General features: G+C 56.1%; 1 protein-coding gene across 5 annotated transcripts in view; it reads left to right on the plus strand.

Moving 5' to 3' along the window:
• Positions 1-17,318, plus strand: part of NINL (ninein like) — a 107,518-nt gene that overhangs the window by 70,755 nt on the left and 19,445 nt on the right. For 4 of the 5 annotated variants that reach the window (XM_079946565.1, XM_079946569.1, XM_079946568.1 and 1 more), the window contains 8 exons: positions 976-1,112; positions 2,087-2,227; positions 4,587-4,761; positions 5,607-5,717; positions 6,314-6,433; positions 12,627-12,732; positions 15,168-15,277; positions 16,121-16,380. In XM_079946565.1, the coding sequence (XP_079802691.1) occupies positions 976-1,112; positions 2,087-2,227; positions 4,587-4,761; positions 5,607-5,717; positions 6,314-6,433; positions 12,627-12,732; positions 15,168-15,277; positions 16,121-16,380 (1,160 nt within the window). The remainder of the gene's footprint in view (positions 1-975; positions 1,113-2,086; positions 2,228-4,586; positions 4,762-5,606; positions 5,718-6,313; positions 6,434-12,626; positions 12,733-15,167; positions 15,278-16,120; positions 16,381-17,318) is intronic. The other variant, XM_079946567.1, reaches the window with a different exon arrangement.

A 17,318-nucleotide genomic window follows, 5' to 3' on the forward strand; every position in this document is an offset into this window, starting at 1 on the left:
TACTTTTCCAAGAATCCCGAGGGCGAATGAGTGTGACTGTCTGGAATGCTGGGCTGTGGCTCATCTTTCTCTGATAGGTCCTGTGTCCACCAACAGAACCCCCATCTGTTCCTGTATCTGTTTGTGTGGTTCAGAGACATATTAGTCAGGATTCTTTGAGTCTGAAATGGCAAAAACCCAAGTCAAACTAGCTTGGGCAGGAGGAGGTTAGGGACCTTCGTGGTCAGTCGGAGAAGGACGTTAGGCTCGGGGGTCCCAGCTCCGGGTGTTGTCTGGACTCTGCTGGTGGGGGCCTTGGCCTCAGGTCCAGTCCCCTTGTGCAGCTCCCCAGGGCCCACGTGGTTTATACAACACCTGATTTCACAGGGAAAAAGCCCTTCTCTGGCCTCCCTATCAATCCCCAAAGTCCTCTGCTTGGGACATGCCCCCTTCTGTGTCTGTCACTTTGTCCAGGGAGGGGGACTCTGTCCAGCCTGGGTCATGCCCACCCTCGAGGCGTGGGGGGACACTGGAGTTGACAGGGTTGGGGGACCGTAGTGGGGATGGGGGGACACTGGGGTTGAGAGGGATGGGGGACCGTAGTGGGGATGGGGGGACACTGGGGTTGACAGGGATGGGGGACCGTAGTGGGGATGGGGGGACACTGGGGTTGACAGGGATGGGGGGACCATAGTGGGGATGGGGGACACTGGGGTTGACAGGGTTGGGGGGACTGTAGTGGGGATGGGGGGACACTGGGGTTGACAGGGTTGGGGGGACTGTAGTGGGGATGGGGGGACACTGGGGTTGACAAGGATGGGGAGACCATCAGCGGGGTTGGGGCAGGGGAAAGGCTCCACCCAAGAGGCAGAGACTTTGCAGAGAGCAAAGGAAGGTGCAGGGACAGCGTGGTCTGGGCCTGACTGTCCTGAGGGAGCCCGGAAGCGTCTGGAGACCCACTCATCCCACCTGGCTGATGGGTCTTGCTATTTTCAGAGCCTCGACTTCAGTGTGGACGAGAAGGTGAACCTTCTGGAGCTGGCCTGGGCCCTTGAGAACGAGCTCACGATGGTGGGCGGTGCCACTCAGCAGGCGGCCTTGGCCTGCTACCGCCAGGAGCTGAGCTTCCGCCAGTAAGAGCCCCGACGGGGAGGGTGTGTGGGTGCCACTGGCTAGACTGGCCTCCTTGCCCCCGGATTCGGGCACCCAGCAGGAAGAGAAAGAAGGATGCTTCGAACACAGTCACAAAGCGCAGCACGGCAGTTGGGCCAAGAACACAAACCATTGTAATTGGGTTTGGCTCTGGGTTTGGCTGGCTTTTCAGGCCGTCCGTCTGCTGAGCAGTTTGGCACAAAGATTGGTTTTCGTGTGTTTATTGATTTTCTGAAGCTACAGAAAAGGCTGGCAGAAATCCCAACCTCGATCCTCAAGACTTTGCATCTCATTAGGTACCAACAGATGAGCCTTCTGTCAGGCAGTTCGGCAAAGGGGACCAGAGAAAGACTGTGCTTTGGGACAGGGATGCCTCTTCAGTGGGAGAAACGGGCACCGGGATAGCTGGTGCCAGAGATGGTTTGCACAGAGCCTTGGGCGGGACCCAGGGTGACCAGACAGGGACAGGGCCACATACGGGAGTCTCCTCTGTTCTGGGCAACTCCCTGCACAGTCACTCTGATGCCAGGCTGCAGGTGGCAGGGCTGTGGCCAGGCAGGATAATGGGTGGCCAGCCTCCTCCCCTTCATGCATCCAGTCCCAGGTTAGGTGCTAGGGACCCCTGGGGCCTGAGGCCCAGCTGCAGGCAAGAGGGAGCGTAGATAAATTCCTACCTGTCCTGAGGCCATCTGGAGGGGTGGCACGCTGCACGTTCTAGGCTCAGACCTCCTGGTTCAGAAACCTGCTAGAAACCCCTTTGCCAGGCAGTTGGCCTGTCACTGTATGTGCTTCTGTAAACCGGGCACAGTAACTATAGAAACGGCCCTGGGAGGAGGTGGGTCAGAGCCCAGCGCTGGCCGCTGCTCGGCGCCGTTAGCCCAGCTGTGTTTGTTCCTGCAGACGGGCTTTCTGGGCCCAGAGCGGTGTCCCCTTTGACCCCGCCTCCTTCACGCAGGGGGCAGGTGGAGCAGATGGCCAGGGAGCGAGACAAGGCAAGGCAGGACCTGGAGAAGGCAGAGCAGAGGCACCTGGAGTTTGTGAAGGAGACGGACGACCTCCACTCTGCCCTGGAGCAGCTCGCAGAGGAGAAGGTCAGGTAGGTCCCGCCGGGGTCCCCGGCCGAGGGTGGGCAGTGGACGCGGGCGGCCACCAGCTGAGGCCCTGCTGTCTCACCTGAACCCAGCACTCTGCTGACGTCCTTCCTTGAGGGAAGACAGTGCATTTTAAGAAGCAGTCTTGCCCTTCGTTTGGGAGCATGGCGTCTGGCCGAGTGCCTGTGACGACCGTCTGCAGGGGAAAGTGCTCTGCTGGCCTCACTCTCTGCTCCATCTGTCGGGGTCTGTCCCACTCAAGCTGAGTCTTCTGTCCGTGCCTGTGATCAGCGAGACGGGTGGACGTTTTGAGAGGACCGGAGAATGGCTTTGCAGCCTGTTGGTTCTGCAGGAGGGAGGCCGGGGCCCAAAACCGCACACCGGGCATCGCCCATTGGGTGGCCTGAGTGGACTCCTGGTGAGCTGGCCGGGATGGTGGTGGACAAACCAGAGGAAAGAATTTCTGACCTTTTTGAAAGCCTTTCCCCCTCTCCTGAGGCGCCACCCGCCTCCCGGTAGCTCTTTACTGCAGCTGGGCTCTGCTGCATCCCTGACGTGGGCGGACGTGGGGCTGTGTCCTGAGGCGAGGCCTGGGGACGCGGGGTCCTTGGGGCTCCCTGCTCTGGAGCAGCCTGACCCGCACACGTCCTTCCTCTGTGGCCTGTGCTGCCCCCCACCCCAGCGCCCACAAGCTTAAGTGTGGACGATTTTAGACGATCCGTCAGGGAGCTGAGAACTGATTTGCGTTGGTCTTGGCCCGGTCGGCCTGACTCTCCCAACCACCCAGAAGGGACTCAGGGAAGTTCTCTCTGGGTCAGAGAACCAGCGACTCCAAGGCCGTATCTCAGTCCAAGAATCTGGTGGGGGAACACACGAGGCCTCGAGGGCCACGCGAGTGTTTGGATTTTGCCCAGTGAGCAATGGGGCATCATTGATACGTTTTTAGAAATAGTTTTTGTGGTTGTGTTAGGTTGTTTTTATTACAAAAGTAATAAATGATACATGTTCATTGTAGAAAACTTAAAAAATACAAGTAGGAACTTCCTCAGTGGTCCAGGGGTTAAGAATCCGCCTTCTAATGCAGGGGATGCAGGTTCGATCCCTAGTCGGGGAACTAAGATCCCACGTGCCGCAGGGCAACTAAGCCCTTGTGCCGCAACGAAGAGCCCGCAGGCGGCAACTAAGACCCAATGCAGCCATAAATAAATAAATAATTAAAAAGAAAGAAAATACCAAGTAAAAGGAAAAATAAAAGCAAAAGTCTCACGTCCACAGAGGTTATCACTCCTAACATTTGTTGTGAGTCCCTCGCTTTTCCGTGCACGTGATTACTTACAGAATGGTGTTGTGTTGCATATACTTTCTGACGGCCACGGAGCACCCGTGATGTGGGTCTGTTCTGCCGTATTTTACTGCACCTTTCCCCTTTAAAGAGTGGAGTGATATGATCAAATTTGTATTTGTAAAATTAGCCCCGAGATTTGTGGACTGTTAGATTAATCACACTCGTCAAACCTTTTCCCTAAGTGATGGCTGCCCCCCTTCCCCTCATGCCCCCGCCTCGAAGCTCTGGGGTGAGATTGAGGGAGGCCGAGCCCAGTATTTCTCATGCTCGATTGTTGACGTGGCCAAGCTCTGCCGAAGAGTTTCATTCGTCTTCAATCTAGATAGACTGGGTCTGAGAATCCTGTTAGGCAGCTGTTTTAGTGATAAAGCTAAGATCTAGCACTGTTTTCCCTGCTGATAGAAATGGTTATTGCGGGGACTTCCCTGGCGGTCCAGTGGTTACGACTCCGTGCTTCCACTGCAGGGGCCACAGGTCCGATCCCTGGTTGGGGAACTAAAGTCCTGCATGCTGCAAAGAAATGGTTATTGCAAACGACCACAACGAGTCTGAGGGGAAGGGCCTCTGCACCTTTCTCTGGCTGCTTTGGGATTCGCCACGTACTGGTTTTCTGATGCCTGTGTCCTCGTGACAGAGGCGGGCCTCTGTGCGCATTTGGTCACCGAAGGCTTTGGTGCCGCCTTTATTTATTGATTCATTTTTTCACGATGTGGAGGAGGTTGAATGGCCGAGGAGCGTCAGAGACCTACCCAGAGGTCACCCGCTAGCTCACCCCAGAGGCCAAGGGACCCGCTGGCTCACCTTGTCTGTGTGGGGTCACCTCCACCAGCCCCGAGGAGGGATTTAAGGAGGCCCCGCATCCTTAAATGGTACAGCATCTGCAGCTCTCTCGTCTGCCAGGGTGGACAAACGAGTCCCAGACGCTGTGGCCGAGTGCTCCGGCGAGAGACCCCGGGGAGGGAGAGGCCCAGGTGGCGCCCCTCAGGAGCCCGACGAACCACGTGCCATGTGCCTTGCAGACGCCTGGAGCAGGGGTACAGGGAGAGGCTGAGTCTCCTGCGGTCCGAGGTGGAGGTGGAGCGCGAGCTGTCCTGGGAGCAGGCCCGGCGGCAGAGGGCTGTGCTGGAGGAGGACCTGCAGCGCCTTCGGGCTGAGGAGGCCAGCCTCCGCCAGAAGCTGAGCCTGGCCCTGAAGGTAGAGGTGTACGGGGGTCGGAGGGGTGCCTCCCACCCAAAAAGACGGAGGCGAGGTTGCCTAAGGGTCCATCCTCCACACCCACACCTCCCTGGTCCAGGATTAAACCCTCCCCGTGGTGCTGGGGGTTTCACACTAAAGAACCTTTCCTGCAGCCATGGAAAGAGCCCATTTCTCAGCCAAAGCAGAAAGCGTCCTGGCTTTTCTGGGAGACACATGGTCCCTCATCTCCAGCCATGTGGGCAGCAGGATGGGGGACCCGAGGGCCTCTAGGTCAGCGGCTGCAGCCGCCTCTGCTGCACCCCTGGGACCAGAGCACCAGTGGGGTCAGCAAAAGACAAAAGCATCAGCCTGCGCCCCCAGCCCTGGAGCAGACGCAGTCTTCTGGACTGTGGAGAGCGCCCCACGACCGGCACCCACCCTGCATTTGCTTCCAGTGAGGTGTCCCCGGCCCCCCTTCCTCCTCCTTCCCTAACTTGGGGCTGTGGGCTCTGTCCGCACCTGCCCTGCCTCCCTCGCCTCCGTCCCCCTGGAGGACAGGCTGGACATATGCCTTCTTTTTGGTTCCCGTGTCTGAGGACACTGCCTTGCTCCTGGTGGACACCTGGGCCGTCGTGGTACAGCTTTCAATTTGTTTTTTAGAAGACGGCTCGGGAAGGGTTGTCCGAGAGCTTGGGTGGGTGGAAGAAGTCGAGGCAGTGGGAAAGGGGGAGTATCCCCAAGAGCTCCGTGGGGTCCACCTTCCCTGCTCATGAGCCCTGCCTCTCGCTCGGAGGGGGCAGCCCTTCCACACAGCTCCCTCCTCCGTCCCCAAAGCCGGCCAACCGCTGGCCTGTGTCTTGTAGGAAAACAGTCGACTGCAGAAGGAGATGATTGAAGTCGTGGAGAAGCTCGCAGAGTCGGAGAAGCTGGTCCTGAAGCTGCAGAATGATCTGGAGTTTGTGTTGAAGGACAAGGTGGGTCCTCTGCTGATTCTGAGTCTCCAGAGAGGCGCCCCTGGGCGCCGGGTAAAGGGCGTCAGGGTCTTGACGAAGAATACACAGGCGATGGAATTTAGGTTTTTTCTCCTAAAATTCTATAATGGAGAGAAAATTATCACGGGTACTTTCCCTGTGTTTTCCTCCACTTCATGCAGTGCAGGGGTGCTGGTGACGCCCGGGTGATGCCCTGCACGTTGGCCTTTTAGTGACAAAGCCTGGAGCAGTCAGCACCCTCTGCACAGACCCCAGTGACAGGGTCTTGGTGGTGGTGGGCACGGAGGAGAGGTTAGAGGCGCCCCAGCTGGCCCTTACCATCACCTTCAGAGGAGGAGGGGAGGGGAGGTGCAGGGTCCAGGCAGGGGGCCTCCCAGGTGGCCAAGGCAGGAAGGCAGCCCAGGCTCCAGGTGGGAGCATGGCCGCCTTCCATAAATTCCAAACATCCTTCTGCCCTGAGACCTTTTAGACAAGGGGAGGGGAGGAAGAGGAGGAATGGGCAGCTGTACCTGCAGATGCTAATAAGCCTGGTGGGGACAGCGTCTGGGGGTGACAACACACCCTCTACCTGGCCTCAGGTCCCGGCCCTCATTTTCCTGCCTGCGTCTGGCTTTCAGCTCGAGCCACAGAGCACGGAGCTCCTGACCCAGGAGGAGCGGTTCTCAGAGGTCCTGAAGGAGTACAAGCTCAAGTGCCGGGTATGTGGCCCCCTACCTGCGGGGTCGTCAGGATCTGTCCGCTCAGACCCGGGTGGGCCCTCCCACCCCCTGGCCTCCACGTGGAGGGTGGTCCAGCCCGGGTCCACAGGAGCATCCCTGTATGAGCAGAGCAGGCAGAGCCTCTGATCTCGGCCTGCCTTCCGCCAATGGGGTCCTCCGAGCCTCGTGTTCGGAAAGGAGACGGGTGGGACTTGCCTGCTCAGCACGTGTGCCCAGCCCCACACGGGCTGCCCAGGTGGCGAGACAGCCCCTGTCCTAAGTCCCCCTCTGTGTGTCCCGGCACCATGTAGGGCTTCATCTTGTCTCCTGTGGTTGAGTGTTTGCATTTCCTGGGCCAAATCTACCAATGTGAGCCCACTCGGCTGGCGCTGCCGCTATGCAGAAGAGGGCGTAGGTGGTGAACAATGTCAGTGCTGGGGAAACAGATCATAACCCGTTACTCTCTCGAGATTACCGAGGACTCCAGCAGATAGAACATTATCATTTGGAGTTAGGGGTCTAGTATCCATTTGCCTCTTAATGATTTCCCTCCCAATTAATGTTAAGAACTGTCTTTCTGCACACGATGCTTTGGCCACACCAGAGGATAAAGGTGAGCCTGTGCTGGTCTGCAGTGTGACGTGACCCTTACCTCCTGCCCTCCACATCCTGAATCCCGTGTGCGCCTGCGTGTGGTCAGCTCTTACCGTCCTCGGGTGCCCGAGTGGTGTGTGTGGTTTGTGATTAGGGGATGTGGTGCAGCTGGAATGTGCCGCTTGACTTTCTGAAAGGAACTCTCTTTCCTGCTGTGTTTTCTCTCTCACTTTGAGCACCTGTAGCTAACCATGCATTAATACATTGCTTTAGTGCACCTGAATTTTTTCAAACAAATGTAACTGCCTTCATTTTTTCACATGACTCTGTCACTTAACAGCTGCTGCTGATTTCACTTTTGATTCTCAAAATTTTACTTTTTCAAATATCAGCAGGAATATTTTACATTTTAGTGCTAAGCTACTTATTTAGAAATTTGCCCTCTCTATTTTGGGGGATAGTTTTGGCTGTTTCAAACTAACAGAGCATTAAAAAAGCGTTTTATTTGAAAGTAATTTCTAATACGTGAAGTTACAAAAGTGAAACTAGTCTGGGGAACACCTGGATGCCTCTGCCCCAGTCCACCTGCTGTGTACGTTTCACCGTGTGCATGTGGACGCGCACGTGTACATCGGAGGTGGGTCAGGCGATCACGACCCTCCAGCCCGAACTGGTCCATGCACTTCCTGAGAGCAGGCCGACCCTTCAACCTCAAAGTGCCGTGCAGGTGCCCGACGTTGATGTTACATGTTCAGGAATTTTGCTGGCTTCTTGTTAAACCTTCGATGGGGGAGTTATTTACACCAAGAAATGTGCAGAAGCTATAAGCTGGGCTTTTCTTCCTAGAGAGCCAGCTTCCCAACACCTCCTGGGTAGCTGAGGATACTTAGTAACTTCACAGTTTCCACCAATACAGTCCTTTAACCTGCTTGTTGTGTTTCAGTTTTGTTAGTCAACCGAACAATGTTCTTTTTTGTTTTTAGCTGTGTTGCTTGGCTTGCGGGATCTTAGTTCCCTGGCCAGGGATCAAACCTGGGTCCCCAGCAGTGGAAGCTCAGAGACCTAACCACTGGACCGCCAGGGAATTCCCCTAACAATGTTCTTTAGAGCATCTTCCTCCAGTGCAGGACCCAGTCTAGGGCCAGGGCCAGAGTCTGATGTCCTCTAATCTGGAACATTCTTAGTCCATTCAGGTGGCCGTAACAAAGATACCATAGACCGGGGAGCTTATAAGCCACAGAGATTTAGTTCCTTTGTTCTGGAGGCTGGTAGGTCTGAGACCAAGGTGCTGACAGATTCAGTGTCTGGTGAGGCCTCTGTTCTGGGTTGCAGGTGGCCGGCTGTCTTCTCACTGTGTCCTTCTGTGAAGGGGCGAGGGAGTTCTCTGGGGGCTGTTTTATTAGAGCACAAACCCCGTCATGGGGCTCCATCCTCCTGACCTGATCTCCTCCCAAAAGCCTCACCTCCAGGGGGCTTCCCTGGTGGCACAGTGGTTGAGAGTCCGCCTGCTGATGCAGGGGACACGGGTTCATGCCCCGGTCTGGGAAGATCCCACATGCCGCGGAGCGGCTGGGCCCGTGAGCCACGGCCGCTGAGCCTGCGCGTCCGGAGCCTGTGCTCCGCAACGGGAGAGGCCACAGCAGTGAGAGGCCCGCGTACCGCAAAAAAAAAAAAAAAAGCCTCACCAAATACCATCACACTGGGGATCAGGATTTAACGTATGAATCTGGGGAGACACACTGTCTGTAGCACATTCCCACAGCCTTTCTTTGTCCTTCACATGGAGATTTTTGAAGAATACAGTCTCTCCTTCCTTTTCAATAGAAACGTTCTCATTTTGTGTTTTCGTGATACTTCCTTTGGATTAAATTGAGGTTATGCCTTCTCAGCTGCACAATGTAGGTGATGTTAATTTTGATCACCTGGTCTCAGTGTGGGGTGACACTTTAAGACCAGGCAGATGTCCTGCTCTGCATCAGAAGTTTCACTGGATTTAGGATCAGTGAGTGATTCCTGCCAACTCCCGTCTTTGCCACAATGGTTGTTGCAAAAGGATGGTTTTCCATCATCCACTCCACATCTGTCAGTTGGCACTTGGCATCTGCCATCAGGCAGAGAAGTCCTGTCTATCTATCTGTGTATCTGGTTGGTATGGGCTCAGGAATCGCCATTCTCATCAGTGGTTTGTATTGATAATTCATTACTATGTCGAATTACTTTGGTGCTCAAGTCATGTGAGATTTGGCCAGTGGGAGTGTCTTCCGGCCGCAGCCGTGACCTTGTGACTTGTCACTGTCATGTTTTGTTAAGTTGTTCCATACTTTCTAGCACAGTGAGATGCTCCAGACTCCTCTTATGCTTCCCCTGCCCTTGCGCTGGAATCAGCTATTTCTCCAGTGAGTCCTGGCTCCTAACTGGAGAGAATGGCTTTAGAGACCAAGATCTGCGTGCTGCGTGTGCTCAGCCTCCTGGGGGCGCTGCCTCGGGCCTAGGGTGTTTCTTATCATCAGTCTCCAGAGTAGAGACGACCTTGAACCTCCCTGCTGTGTGTCACCCATCTTTCCAAAGTCACTGTTTGACATTTCCCCGTGCTTGTAAGCAGGATATTTGCTAGCACAGAAACCATGTTTTCCCTTGTTGCCGAGTTCCCTTCCTATTCAACTACTGTCTCGGCTTTTTTTTTTTTTTTTTTTCTTTCTTTCTTTCAGCTGTCAGCCTCAGTTTTCTGGGGCAAGGCTGACTTTGGTAAAGGGGAGTGTAAGGACTTCCCTGGTGGTCTGGTGATTAAGACTCCACACTTCCAATGCAGGGGCATGGGTTCCATCCCTGGTTGGGGAACTACGATACATGCCACGAGGTGCAGCCAAAAAAAAAAGATTTAAAAAAGTTGGGGGAAGTGTAAAATGTTAATCGCTTCCTCCTTAGGGGTTCTCTGTGGTTTCATATTTTCACTGCTCCCTCGGGTGGACACCATAATGGAGTAGCTTGTCCTTGGTCAGAAGTGCCAGATACAGATTTTCTCTTTACCCATTTCCACCCTGTTACGTGCTGCATGTGTGTGTCCCCATAAATCCATATGTTGAAGCCTGTTCCCTCAGTTGTGGTGGTGTTCAAAGGTGGGGCCTTTGGGAGGCAATTAGGTCATGAGGGTGGAGCTCCATGAAGGGGATTAGTGCCCTTATAAAGGGACCCCAGAGAGCTCCCCCATCCCCTCCACTAAGTGAGGACATGGGAACAGATGGCCGTCTATGAACCGGGAAGCTCCCACCAGACACTGAATCTGCAGGCACCTCAGTCATGGACTTCTAGCCTCCAGAATTGTGAGAAGTAAGTTTCTGTTGTTTATAAACTCACCATCTGTGGAATTTTGTTACAATAGCCCGGATGGACTGAGACACCAGCCCTGACAGACGTCCCCTCCACTGCCCGTGCCTGGGTGGTCAGCCCCTCTGTGTGTGCTGACTCAGCACGGCCCGGCTCCCCAGCTGGTCTGCCGCCTCCACCTTCCTCTCCGATGCTTTCGATGCTTTCCAAGCTGCTGTTGAAATCCCACCCTCCCCTGCTTCCTTGCTGAGCTCGCTTCTCCCGCTAACGAGAAGAGACGCCTCAACAGGTCCAGAGCCCTCAGAGCCTTAGCGCTACAGTGTGTGCAGTGGACGTGCTGCCTTTCCTGGCTAGCACAGTAACACCCTATGACCCTGTGACCACCCTGGGCATCCACAGGCACCCCCAAGTTCACATGCAGCCCACATGAAAACAGGCACCCTGGCTCCCAGCCCTGGGACACCCGCTGGGTAGACTGTCTGGGACCCAGGACAGCACATGACACCCTCATGGGTTAGAACCGACAGTGGTGCCTGAGAGCAGAGAAGTCTGTGCCCAGCATGGCACCTAAGGACCTGTTTTCTGGCGCTGCTGAATTTGTGGGACGTGCATATGCTCTTAAAATACCCATCTGAGGGGCAGAAAGAACCACCAAGGGGGGAGGACATTGGGTAGAAATGATTCTGTCAGTGTTTCCTGCCAGGTCAGCACTGTCAGTAAAAACACCAGTCACGTGTAATTTCAGGTTTTCCAGGAGTCACATAAAAAAAGGAAAGGAATAGGTGACATTCATCATTTTAATTACATTTTATTCCCTGTATTACATCCACAGTGTCATTATTTCAACATATAATCAATATAAACACATTTTAAATGAGATATTTTACATCCCTTTTTGGGAATCTGGTGTTTAAGATCGGTGTAGAGTTTATGCTACACACACCTCAATCCAGACTGACCACACCTGACATGCTCAGTAGCTGGCGTGGCGACATCGTGGGGTAGAGGGACCGGGAGTGCCCACACCTGCCGCCCCGCAGGTCTACCCCACGGCTCCCACATCCCGGCCCTGCCCTTTCCCCCAGGAAGGAGCTGCTCCCTCCATGGGGAAACTGTGTATTTGCCCAGGAGTTTCTGAAGGACTGATCCTAGTAAATCTGTGCTTCTGTGCTTCTTCTGAGATCTGCAGGGCCTGTCCCTTCTCCCACACGCCTAGAACTGCCGATGAAAGGCTCCTTCTCCAAGGGCGGATGCAGAGACAAACCAGGCACTGGCCACCGGGGAGTTCAGGAAGATGAGTTTTATTTGACAAGAGCTGCCTGGAGAAGAAACTCAAATAGATTAAAAAATCAGAGAGGAGCGGGCTTCCCTGGCAGTCCAGTGGTTAGGACTCTGTGCTCCCAGTGTAGGGGGCAGGGGTTCAGTCCCTGGTCCGGGAACTAAGATCCTGCATGCCATGGGGCGTGGCCAAAAAAAAAAAAAAGAAAAAAAATCAGGGAGGGAAGTGGAGCCTTGAGGGCATGCCATGGCCTTGGCTGGTCTGGCTTCCCCCAGAGCCAGTTTCCCGGGAGGAGAAGCCGGGTGGAAGCTGCATCACGCGTGCTGTCCTCCAGGTGGGGCGGCCACAGCCCACCCGGGGTTGGGGGGAAGAGTACGTGGACCCAAAGCCATGTGGCCGCGGTGCCGGCTCTGGGGCCACCTGGGAAGGTGGGATGTGAACGCTACCCTTTCTGGCCTTTTGAAAGTCAGGTGACCAAATGTGCTTGTTCAGGTATATTTCATTCGTGGGTGGACAAATTACGCTTGTCACAAACGAGACCCTTCCTCTTTTTTTTTTTTCCTCTGCGCTGTGTAGCTTGCGGGATCTTAGTTCCCCGACCAGGGATCGAACCCAGGCCCCGGCAGTGAAAGCGCCGAGTCCTAACCGCTGGACCTCCAGGGAATTCCCAGAGACTCTTCCTCTTAAGCCTTCACGCCCCCAAGTGCCCTCTTCCCCTTATGTGCGTGCTTACCCAACCACCTGTGGTTTCTCTGTATTTTCTCCATTTCTCACTTTCACTGCACTTTTTTTCCCTGAGTCCCCTCCTTGTATCCCGTGATGGAAGGTGGTACCGGGCATAAGATGTCGCGAAGTGACCCCTGCTCCCGTGTCGCTCACGGAGCAGTTAGGTGCCTGGGCGCAGCTTCGGTGCCCCGTCCGCCCTGCTGAGCTGGGGGCTGACTCCTGGGTCCAGTGGCCACAGTGGCTGGAGGAAGGGTCTGGCTCTGCCCACAGGACCTGCAGGACTGCAACGACGAGCTGCAGGCCGCACTGGAAGGCCTGCGGGCACAGCTGCCCCCGAGTCGGCACGGCCAGCTGCCCCCGGGACACGGCCCGGCAGGTAGGAGCCCGGTGTTTTGAGGTGGGGGGTCGTGTGCTCCTTCCCGGGGCGGGGGGGGGGTGGGGAGCGTGGGGCTGGCCAGCTGCACAGGTGGTCACAAGCCCTTCCGACCTCTTGTGTGGGAGAAGGGGCCTACCTGAGGCCAGGGTTCTGTGTGACCCCCCAGAGCCCCAAGGGAGATGGAGGAGGATGAGGGTTCTACCATTTGGGTAGAAGTAAGTGGTGAAGGTTATGAGGACCTTGCCGTGACCTCAGGGCAGGCATGTCCCAGGGAGCCTCCTGGGTCCCGGGGAGGGGGCCGGAGTTGGTCATCAAAGGAGATGCTCCACACAGACGGTCCTCTGGGGGAGGGGAGGAGAGAGGAGGCTGCGGGGACAGGGGACAGGCTGGTCTCGGGTCTGTGACGGCTCGTACAAGGCAGATGCTAAACCGTGTGGACCGAGGCCGGCGGGCCGCTGTGGAAGGGGTCTGAGATGGGGCGGGGCCATGGCGCCTGGGAAGGGCCCTTCCACCTGCTGCGTGCAGAGCCGACGCCAAAGGCGTCAGTCGGAAAAACCAGGCTCCTGCCTCCCAGCCGGGAGGTCTCGACAGGCTGCAAGCACCGAGAGGTTAATGTTCTTGGCTCCTTCTAGAGACGGGGCTGGAGGTTCTGAGGCCACAGCTGTCCTTGGGGAGGACGGGGTTTGCGCCCACCCTGGCAGCTGGGCGGGGCGGGCACTACAGGTTCACGTGCTCCAGGCTCCACGCCCCTTGCTGCCGTGGGAACCACCACGACAGCCCCGGCCCAGCAGCCCGACCGCCTCTGTGGTCACATGTCACGCAGACGCAGCCCCAGAGGACGTGTCGCTCTCATCTGTAACCCTGAGAGCATTGGGCTCCCGTATCGTCCTAAAGCTGTTACTTAAAACAGGAAAGTCAACATGGGAGCCTCCAAGGGAAACCGAGTGGGGTCTTCTGTGCACCTGGGCCCGAAGGGAGCCCCTCACCTGCAGCTGCATTAGTGGAGCTGATGACTGCCGAGACCCACAGCCCCGCTGCCCTCAGCCAGGAGGTGTTGGCATGTGGCTGGTGAGCTGGTATCATCTGATCCCCAGATGAGTGTCTGGTGCCAGTGTGGCCATGGGGAAGGGGGTTATTGTCACCTCCTCTGTCCCTGGAGGGGACTGAGCTGCACAGAGCATGTGACCCTTGTCGAGAGCCACGATCCGTAACGCAGGGAGCAGAGAGACGGGGTCTGTGCCCAGGGTGCCGTGTCCAGAAGCCTCTGAGGTGTGGCACCAAAGGCAGCCCCAAGCTTCGTGTTGGCACTGATACGACCAGAGCGCTCTCCCAGCTGGAGCATTTTCTCTTACACTTTCCCCCTCGTCTGACCATAGAGCTTCTCTTGGCCCCTTCAAAGGAGGAGGGACAGTCAGGACAGCAGAGTTGTGGTGGCGGGGGCCACGTGGGTTGTGGAGTCTGGGCCGGCAGTGCATCCAGCTGGGGCCACTCCTGACGGGCGCCACTTGGCCAGACCCAGGTGGCGGCTTCCAGTTGTCAGGGCAGCGGGATGCTCTCTTTCCTGAGATACTTACTCTGAGTTCTCTCAGAATGTCATTGAGCCTGTCACTCTTTTTCGTGGAAAACAACTTGGGCGAGAGGTCAGGGTGTGTCTGCTCCCTTCACTTTCTGGCCCGTGGACCAGCAGCGGCGGTCACACACACATTCTGAGTCAAGCCCTGGGTGTGCCCCCCAACACGCACAACGTGGGGGGGCCCCTGGCCCAAGAGGGCTGGCCGCGCTTGTGGGTTCACAGGCGCCCTTTGGGGGCGAGCTGTAAGGACGGGTGATGTTGCCGGTGGGGACGGTCTTCTGGGCCAGGTGTGGCTCACACCCTCTTCCTACAGTCTGTCAGAGCCTCCACAATGCTGAGTTTGCCTGACTTTTTGTTAAGACCCCCACCCCCATGATTTGTGTGATGTAATAGAAAGTAGGGAGGGCCTCTGAGAAAAGGAGGAAGGCGAAATAAAGAATAAAGACAGAGCTTCGTCATGGCTCATCCTAAAGCACTGTCTGTGCTGTGGTCACTTTTTCCCGTTGTCCCCATCCCTGTGTGTGCCTGCCACGGTCAAGGGGGCAGGACGTGTACCCCATGTGGCATCTTTCAGGGAATTCAAGGGCCTGGCAAATCTGGCAGGGAGCCTCCTCGCCATTCATACCTTTGAGTGATCTGCGTTCTGGCAAAGACTCGAAATGCTGGTTTGTAAAGATGCCAGCTTTGAGAACTCGGTGCAACGGATGGTCCATGGCCCATGTCCTCTTACTGCCAGCGTTGCATTCCTCTTGCGGAAAGTGCCCGCGGAAGGCTGTGCTTCGGCCAGATGTCGGCTTGGAGGTTGGATCAGACCCCGCAGCGTCCTGGGCAAGACAAAAACGGAAGTGTCTTCTTGTTGCAGGCATTTTCACGTTTGTGGGTGATTCCGTCCCAGTGAGTATAGAGACGGAAATAATGTTGGAGCAGGTGAAGGAACGTTACAAAGACCTCGAGATCCAGCTGGAGACCAAGGTCAGGGGGGCTGAGGGAGGCCAGAGGGGTCAGGGAGCTTCCTGCTGCTGGAACGCTTCTGCGCACACGTCTGCCCCATAGTGAGCGCGCTCAGGGGGACGGAGGTTTGCAGGGAAATGTGCGTGACATTGATGTTCTGCCTCACACCCGCTTCGGAAGCAGGCAGGACAGAAGGTATAGCTACTAATGGGAGGGAGCAGGGTCGTGGTATCCCAGCGTCACGAGGGCTGCGCTGAGGCCAGACCTCCCTGCTTACTCTGTGCTGGGGAGTCACAGCTCCCAACTGCGTTCCAGCTGAAGCACCCTGGGACTGCCCTGCGTGGGGGCCTCCCGGGCCACCCTGGCCAGGCCTGTCTTCTTGGGTGAACATGCCTCCAGCTCTGTGACCCAACCGTGGTGGGTTTTGTTGAGGGACGGTACCCACGTCTCGTCAGGTGTCACTGCCAGCGAGGCAGGGCCACCTCTTCCTTGTGGTGCTGCCCCTGGGCTCCTGCTGTGGCCTTGCCCGCCAGGTCTCCAGGGGGTTCAGAGCCACTGCGGCCTCGCGGTAGGCATTGTCCCCCCTCTGCCCTCCTGCTGCTGCTGCTGCCAGGCCCCCAGCCCAGCTCGGCCCCCAGCAGCCTTTCTGCGCCTGCCAGGCCTGCCCCCCTAGGCCGCAGTGAAGGTTACGGGACGTGACAGAAGCAGGCGGCCACACGGGCCCTGGGGAGCCTTTCACAGGCCCCAGCACCTCGTTGAGGCCGGGCCCCCCGCTCTTTGGATGCTGTGCCGGGCAGCCTTGTATCGTCAGGCAGATCATGTTTAGGGGCCCCTGGCTGACATCACTCACGCTTCTTTTCCCAGGTGAATTACTATGAAAGGGAGATGGAGGTGATGAAAAGGGCCTTTGCAGAGGAGAGAAAGGAGCTGGAGCGGGCCTTCAAGCTCGAGGTTGGCGTGCTGCAGGGTCAGAAGGCCGAGCTGGCGACGCTGCACCAGGAGTCGCAGGAGGCTGTCCAAGGCCTGCGGGACCGGCTGCAGCGGGCCGTGGAGCTGGAGCGGGGCCACGCGCGGCAGCTGGCCCAGGAGAGGGACCAGCTGGACGAGGCGCTGCAGCGGGTCAGGTCCGGCACCACATCCTTTCGGGATTTCGCGTCCAGGGTGTCTTGCTCAGAACCCGAATTTGAAATTGGATTTGGGCAAACGGCTCAGCATCCCAATGGCTGTTACCTGAGGGGTTCTTGTTGGTGCAGACACGTGAGCCCTGAAAGAACAGGCTATTTTACAAAGAGTCTGACTTTTCGGTTTTTTGCGCATGCGGCATGCAGGATCTTAGTTCCCCGACCAGGGATCAAACCCGTGCCCCTCCAGTGGAAGCATGGAGTCTTAATCACTGGACCACCAGGGAATTCCCAAACATTCTGACTTCAAAAATACGTATTAACTAGGGCTTAGGCCCTGAAGCCCTTTGCTTTGTAGAATTTTGACTCAGTTTACCTCCTGCCTCTGACTCGCCTGGTAGCAAGGGCAACACGGTCTCCATCGTCTGTCATCTCATGGTCCTTGGGGAGGTGGATAAAAGGCCTAAAAGCCCCCAAATAACAGGAAAGGCCATTAGTCTGGGTCCGTGGGACTGAACCCTAGAACCTGAGAATGGTGATCTGAGTTGTATCCTCTGGCTTCTATTAACTTCTCCATCTTCTGTGGGTTTTCTTTGGTATGTTTAGGTGTGTATTCTTTCACTTTAACTTTTTATTAAAGTGTTATACGCACAAGAAAAATACACACGTGTGTGCAGTTGGAAGAATTGTTGATGAATTGGACATATCTGTGTCCCCAGCACAAGTCCCCCAGGGGTCACTTTTCCAAGTCAGGATAGTGGCAACCCTTGGGGGCTTTGGGGAGCCCCATTTTTTGTTCTGGTTGCTGGTGTACATAAGAATGGAATTGTTGGGTCGTAGGACATAGGTGTGGTTTTCTTTTTACTTATCCTACTTAGAAAACATTGTCTACTGAATGTATAGATTTGTGTCCTATGAAAAACTCTCAGCCATTATTCGCA

This window comes from Stenella coeruleoalba (assembly GCF_951394435.1).
Source record: "Stenella coeruleoalba genome assembly, chromosome: 15".
NCBI lineage: Eukaryota > Metazoa > Chordata > Mammalia > Artiodactyla > Delphinidae > Stenella > Stenella coeruleoalba.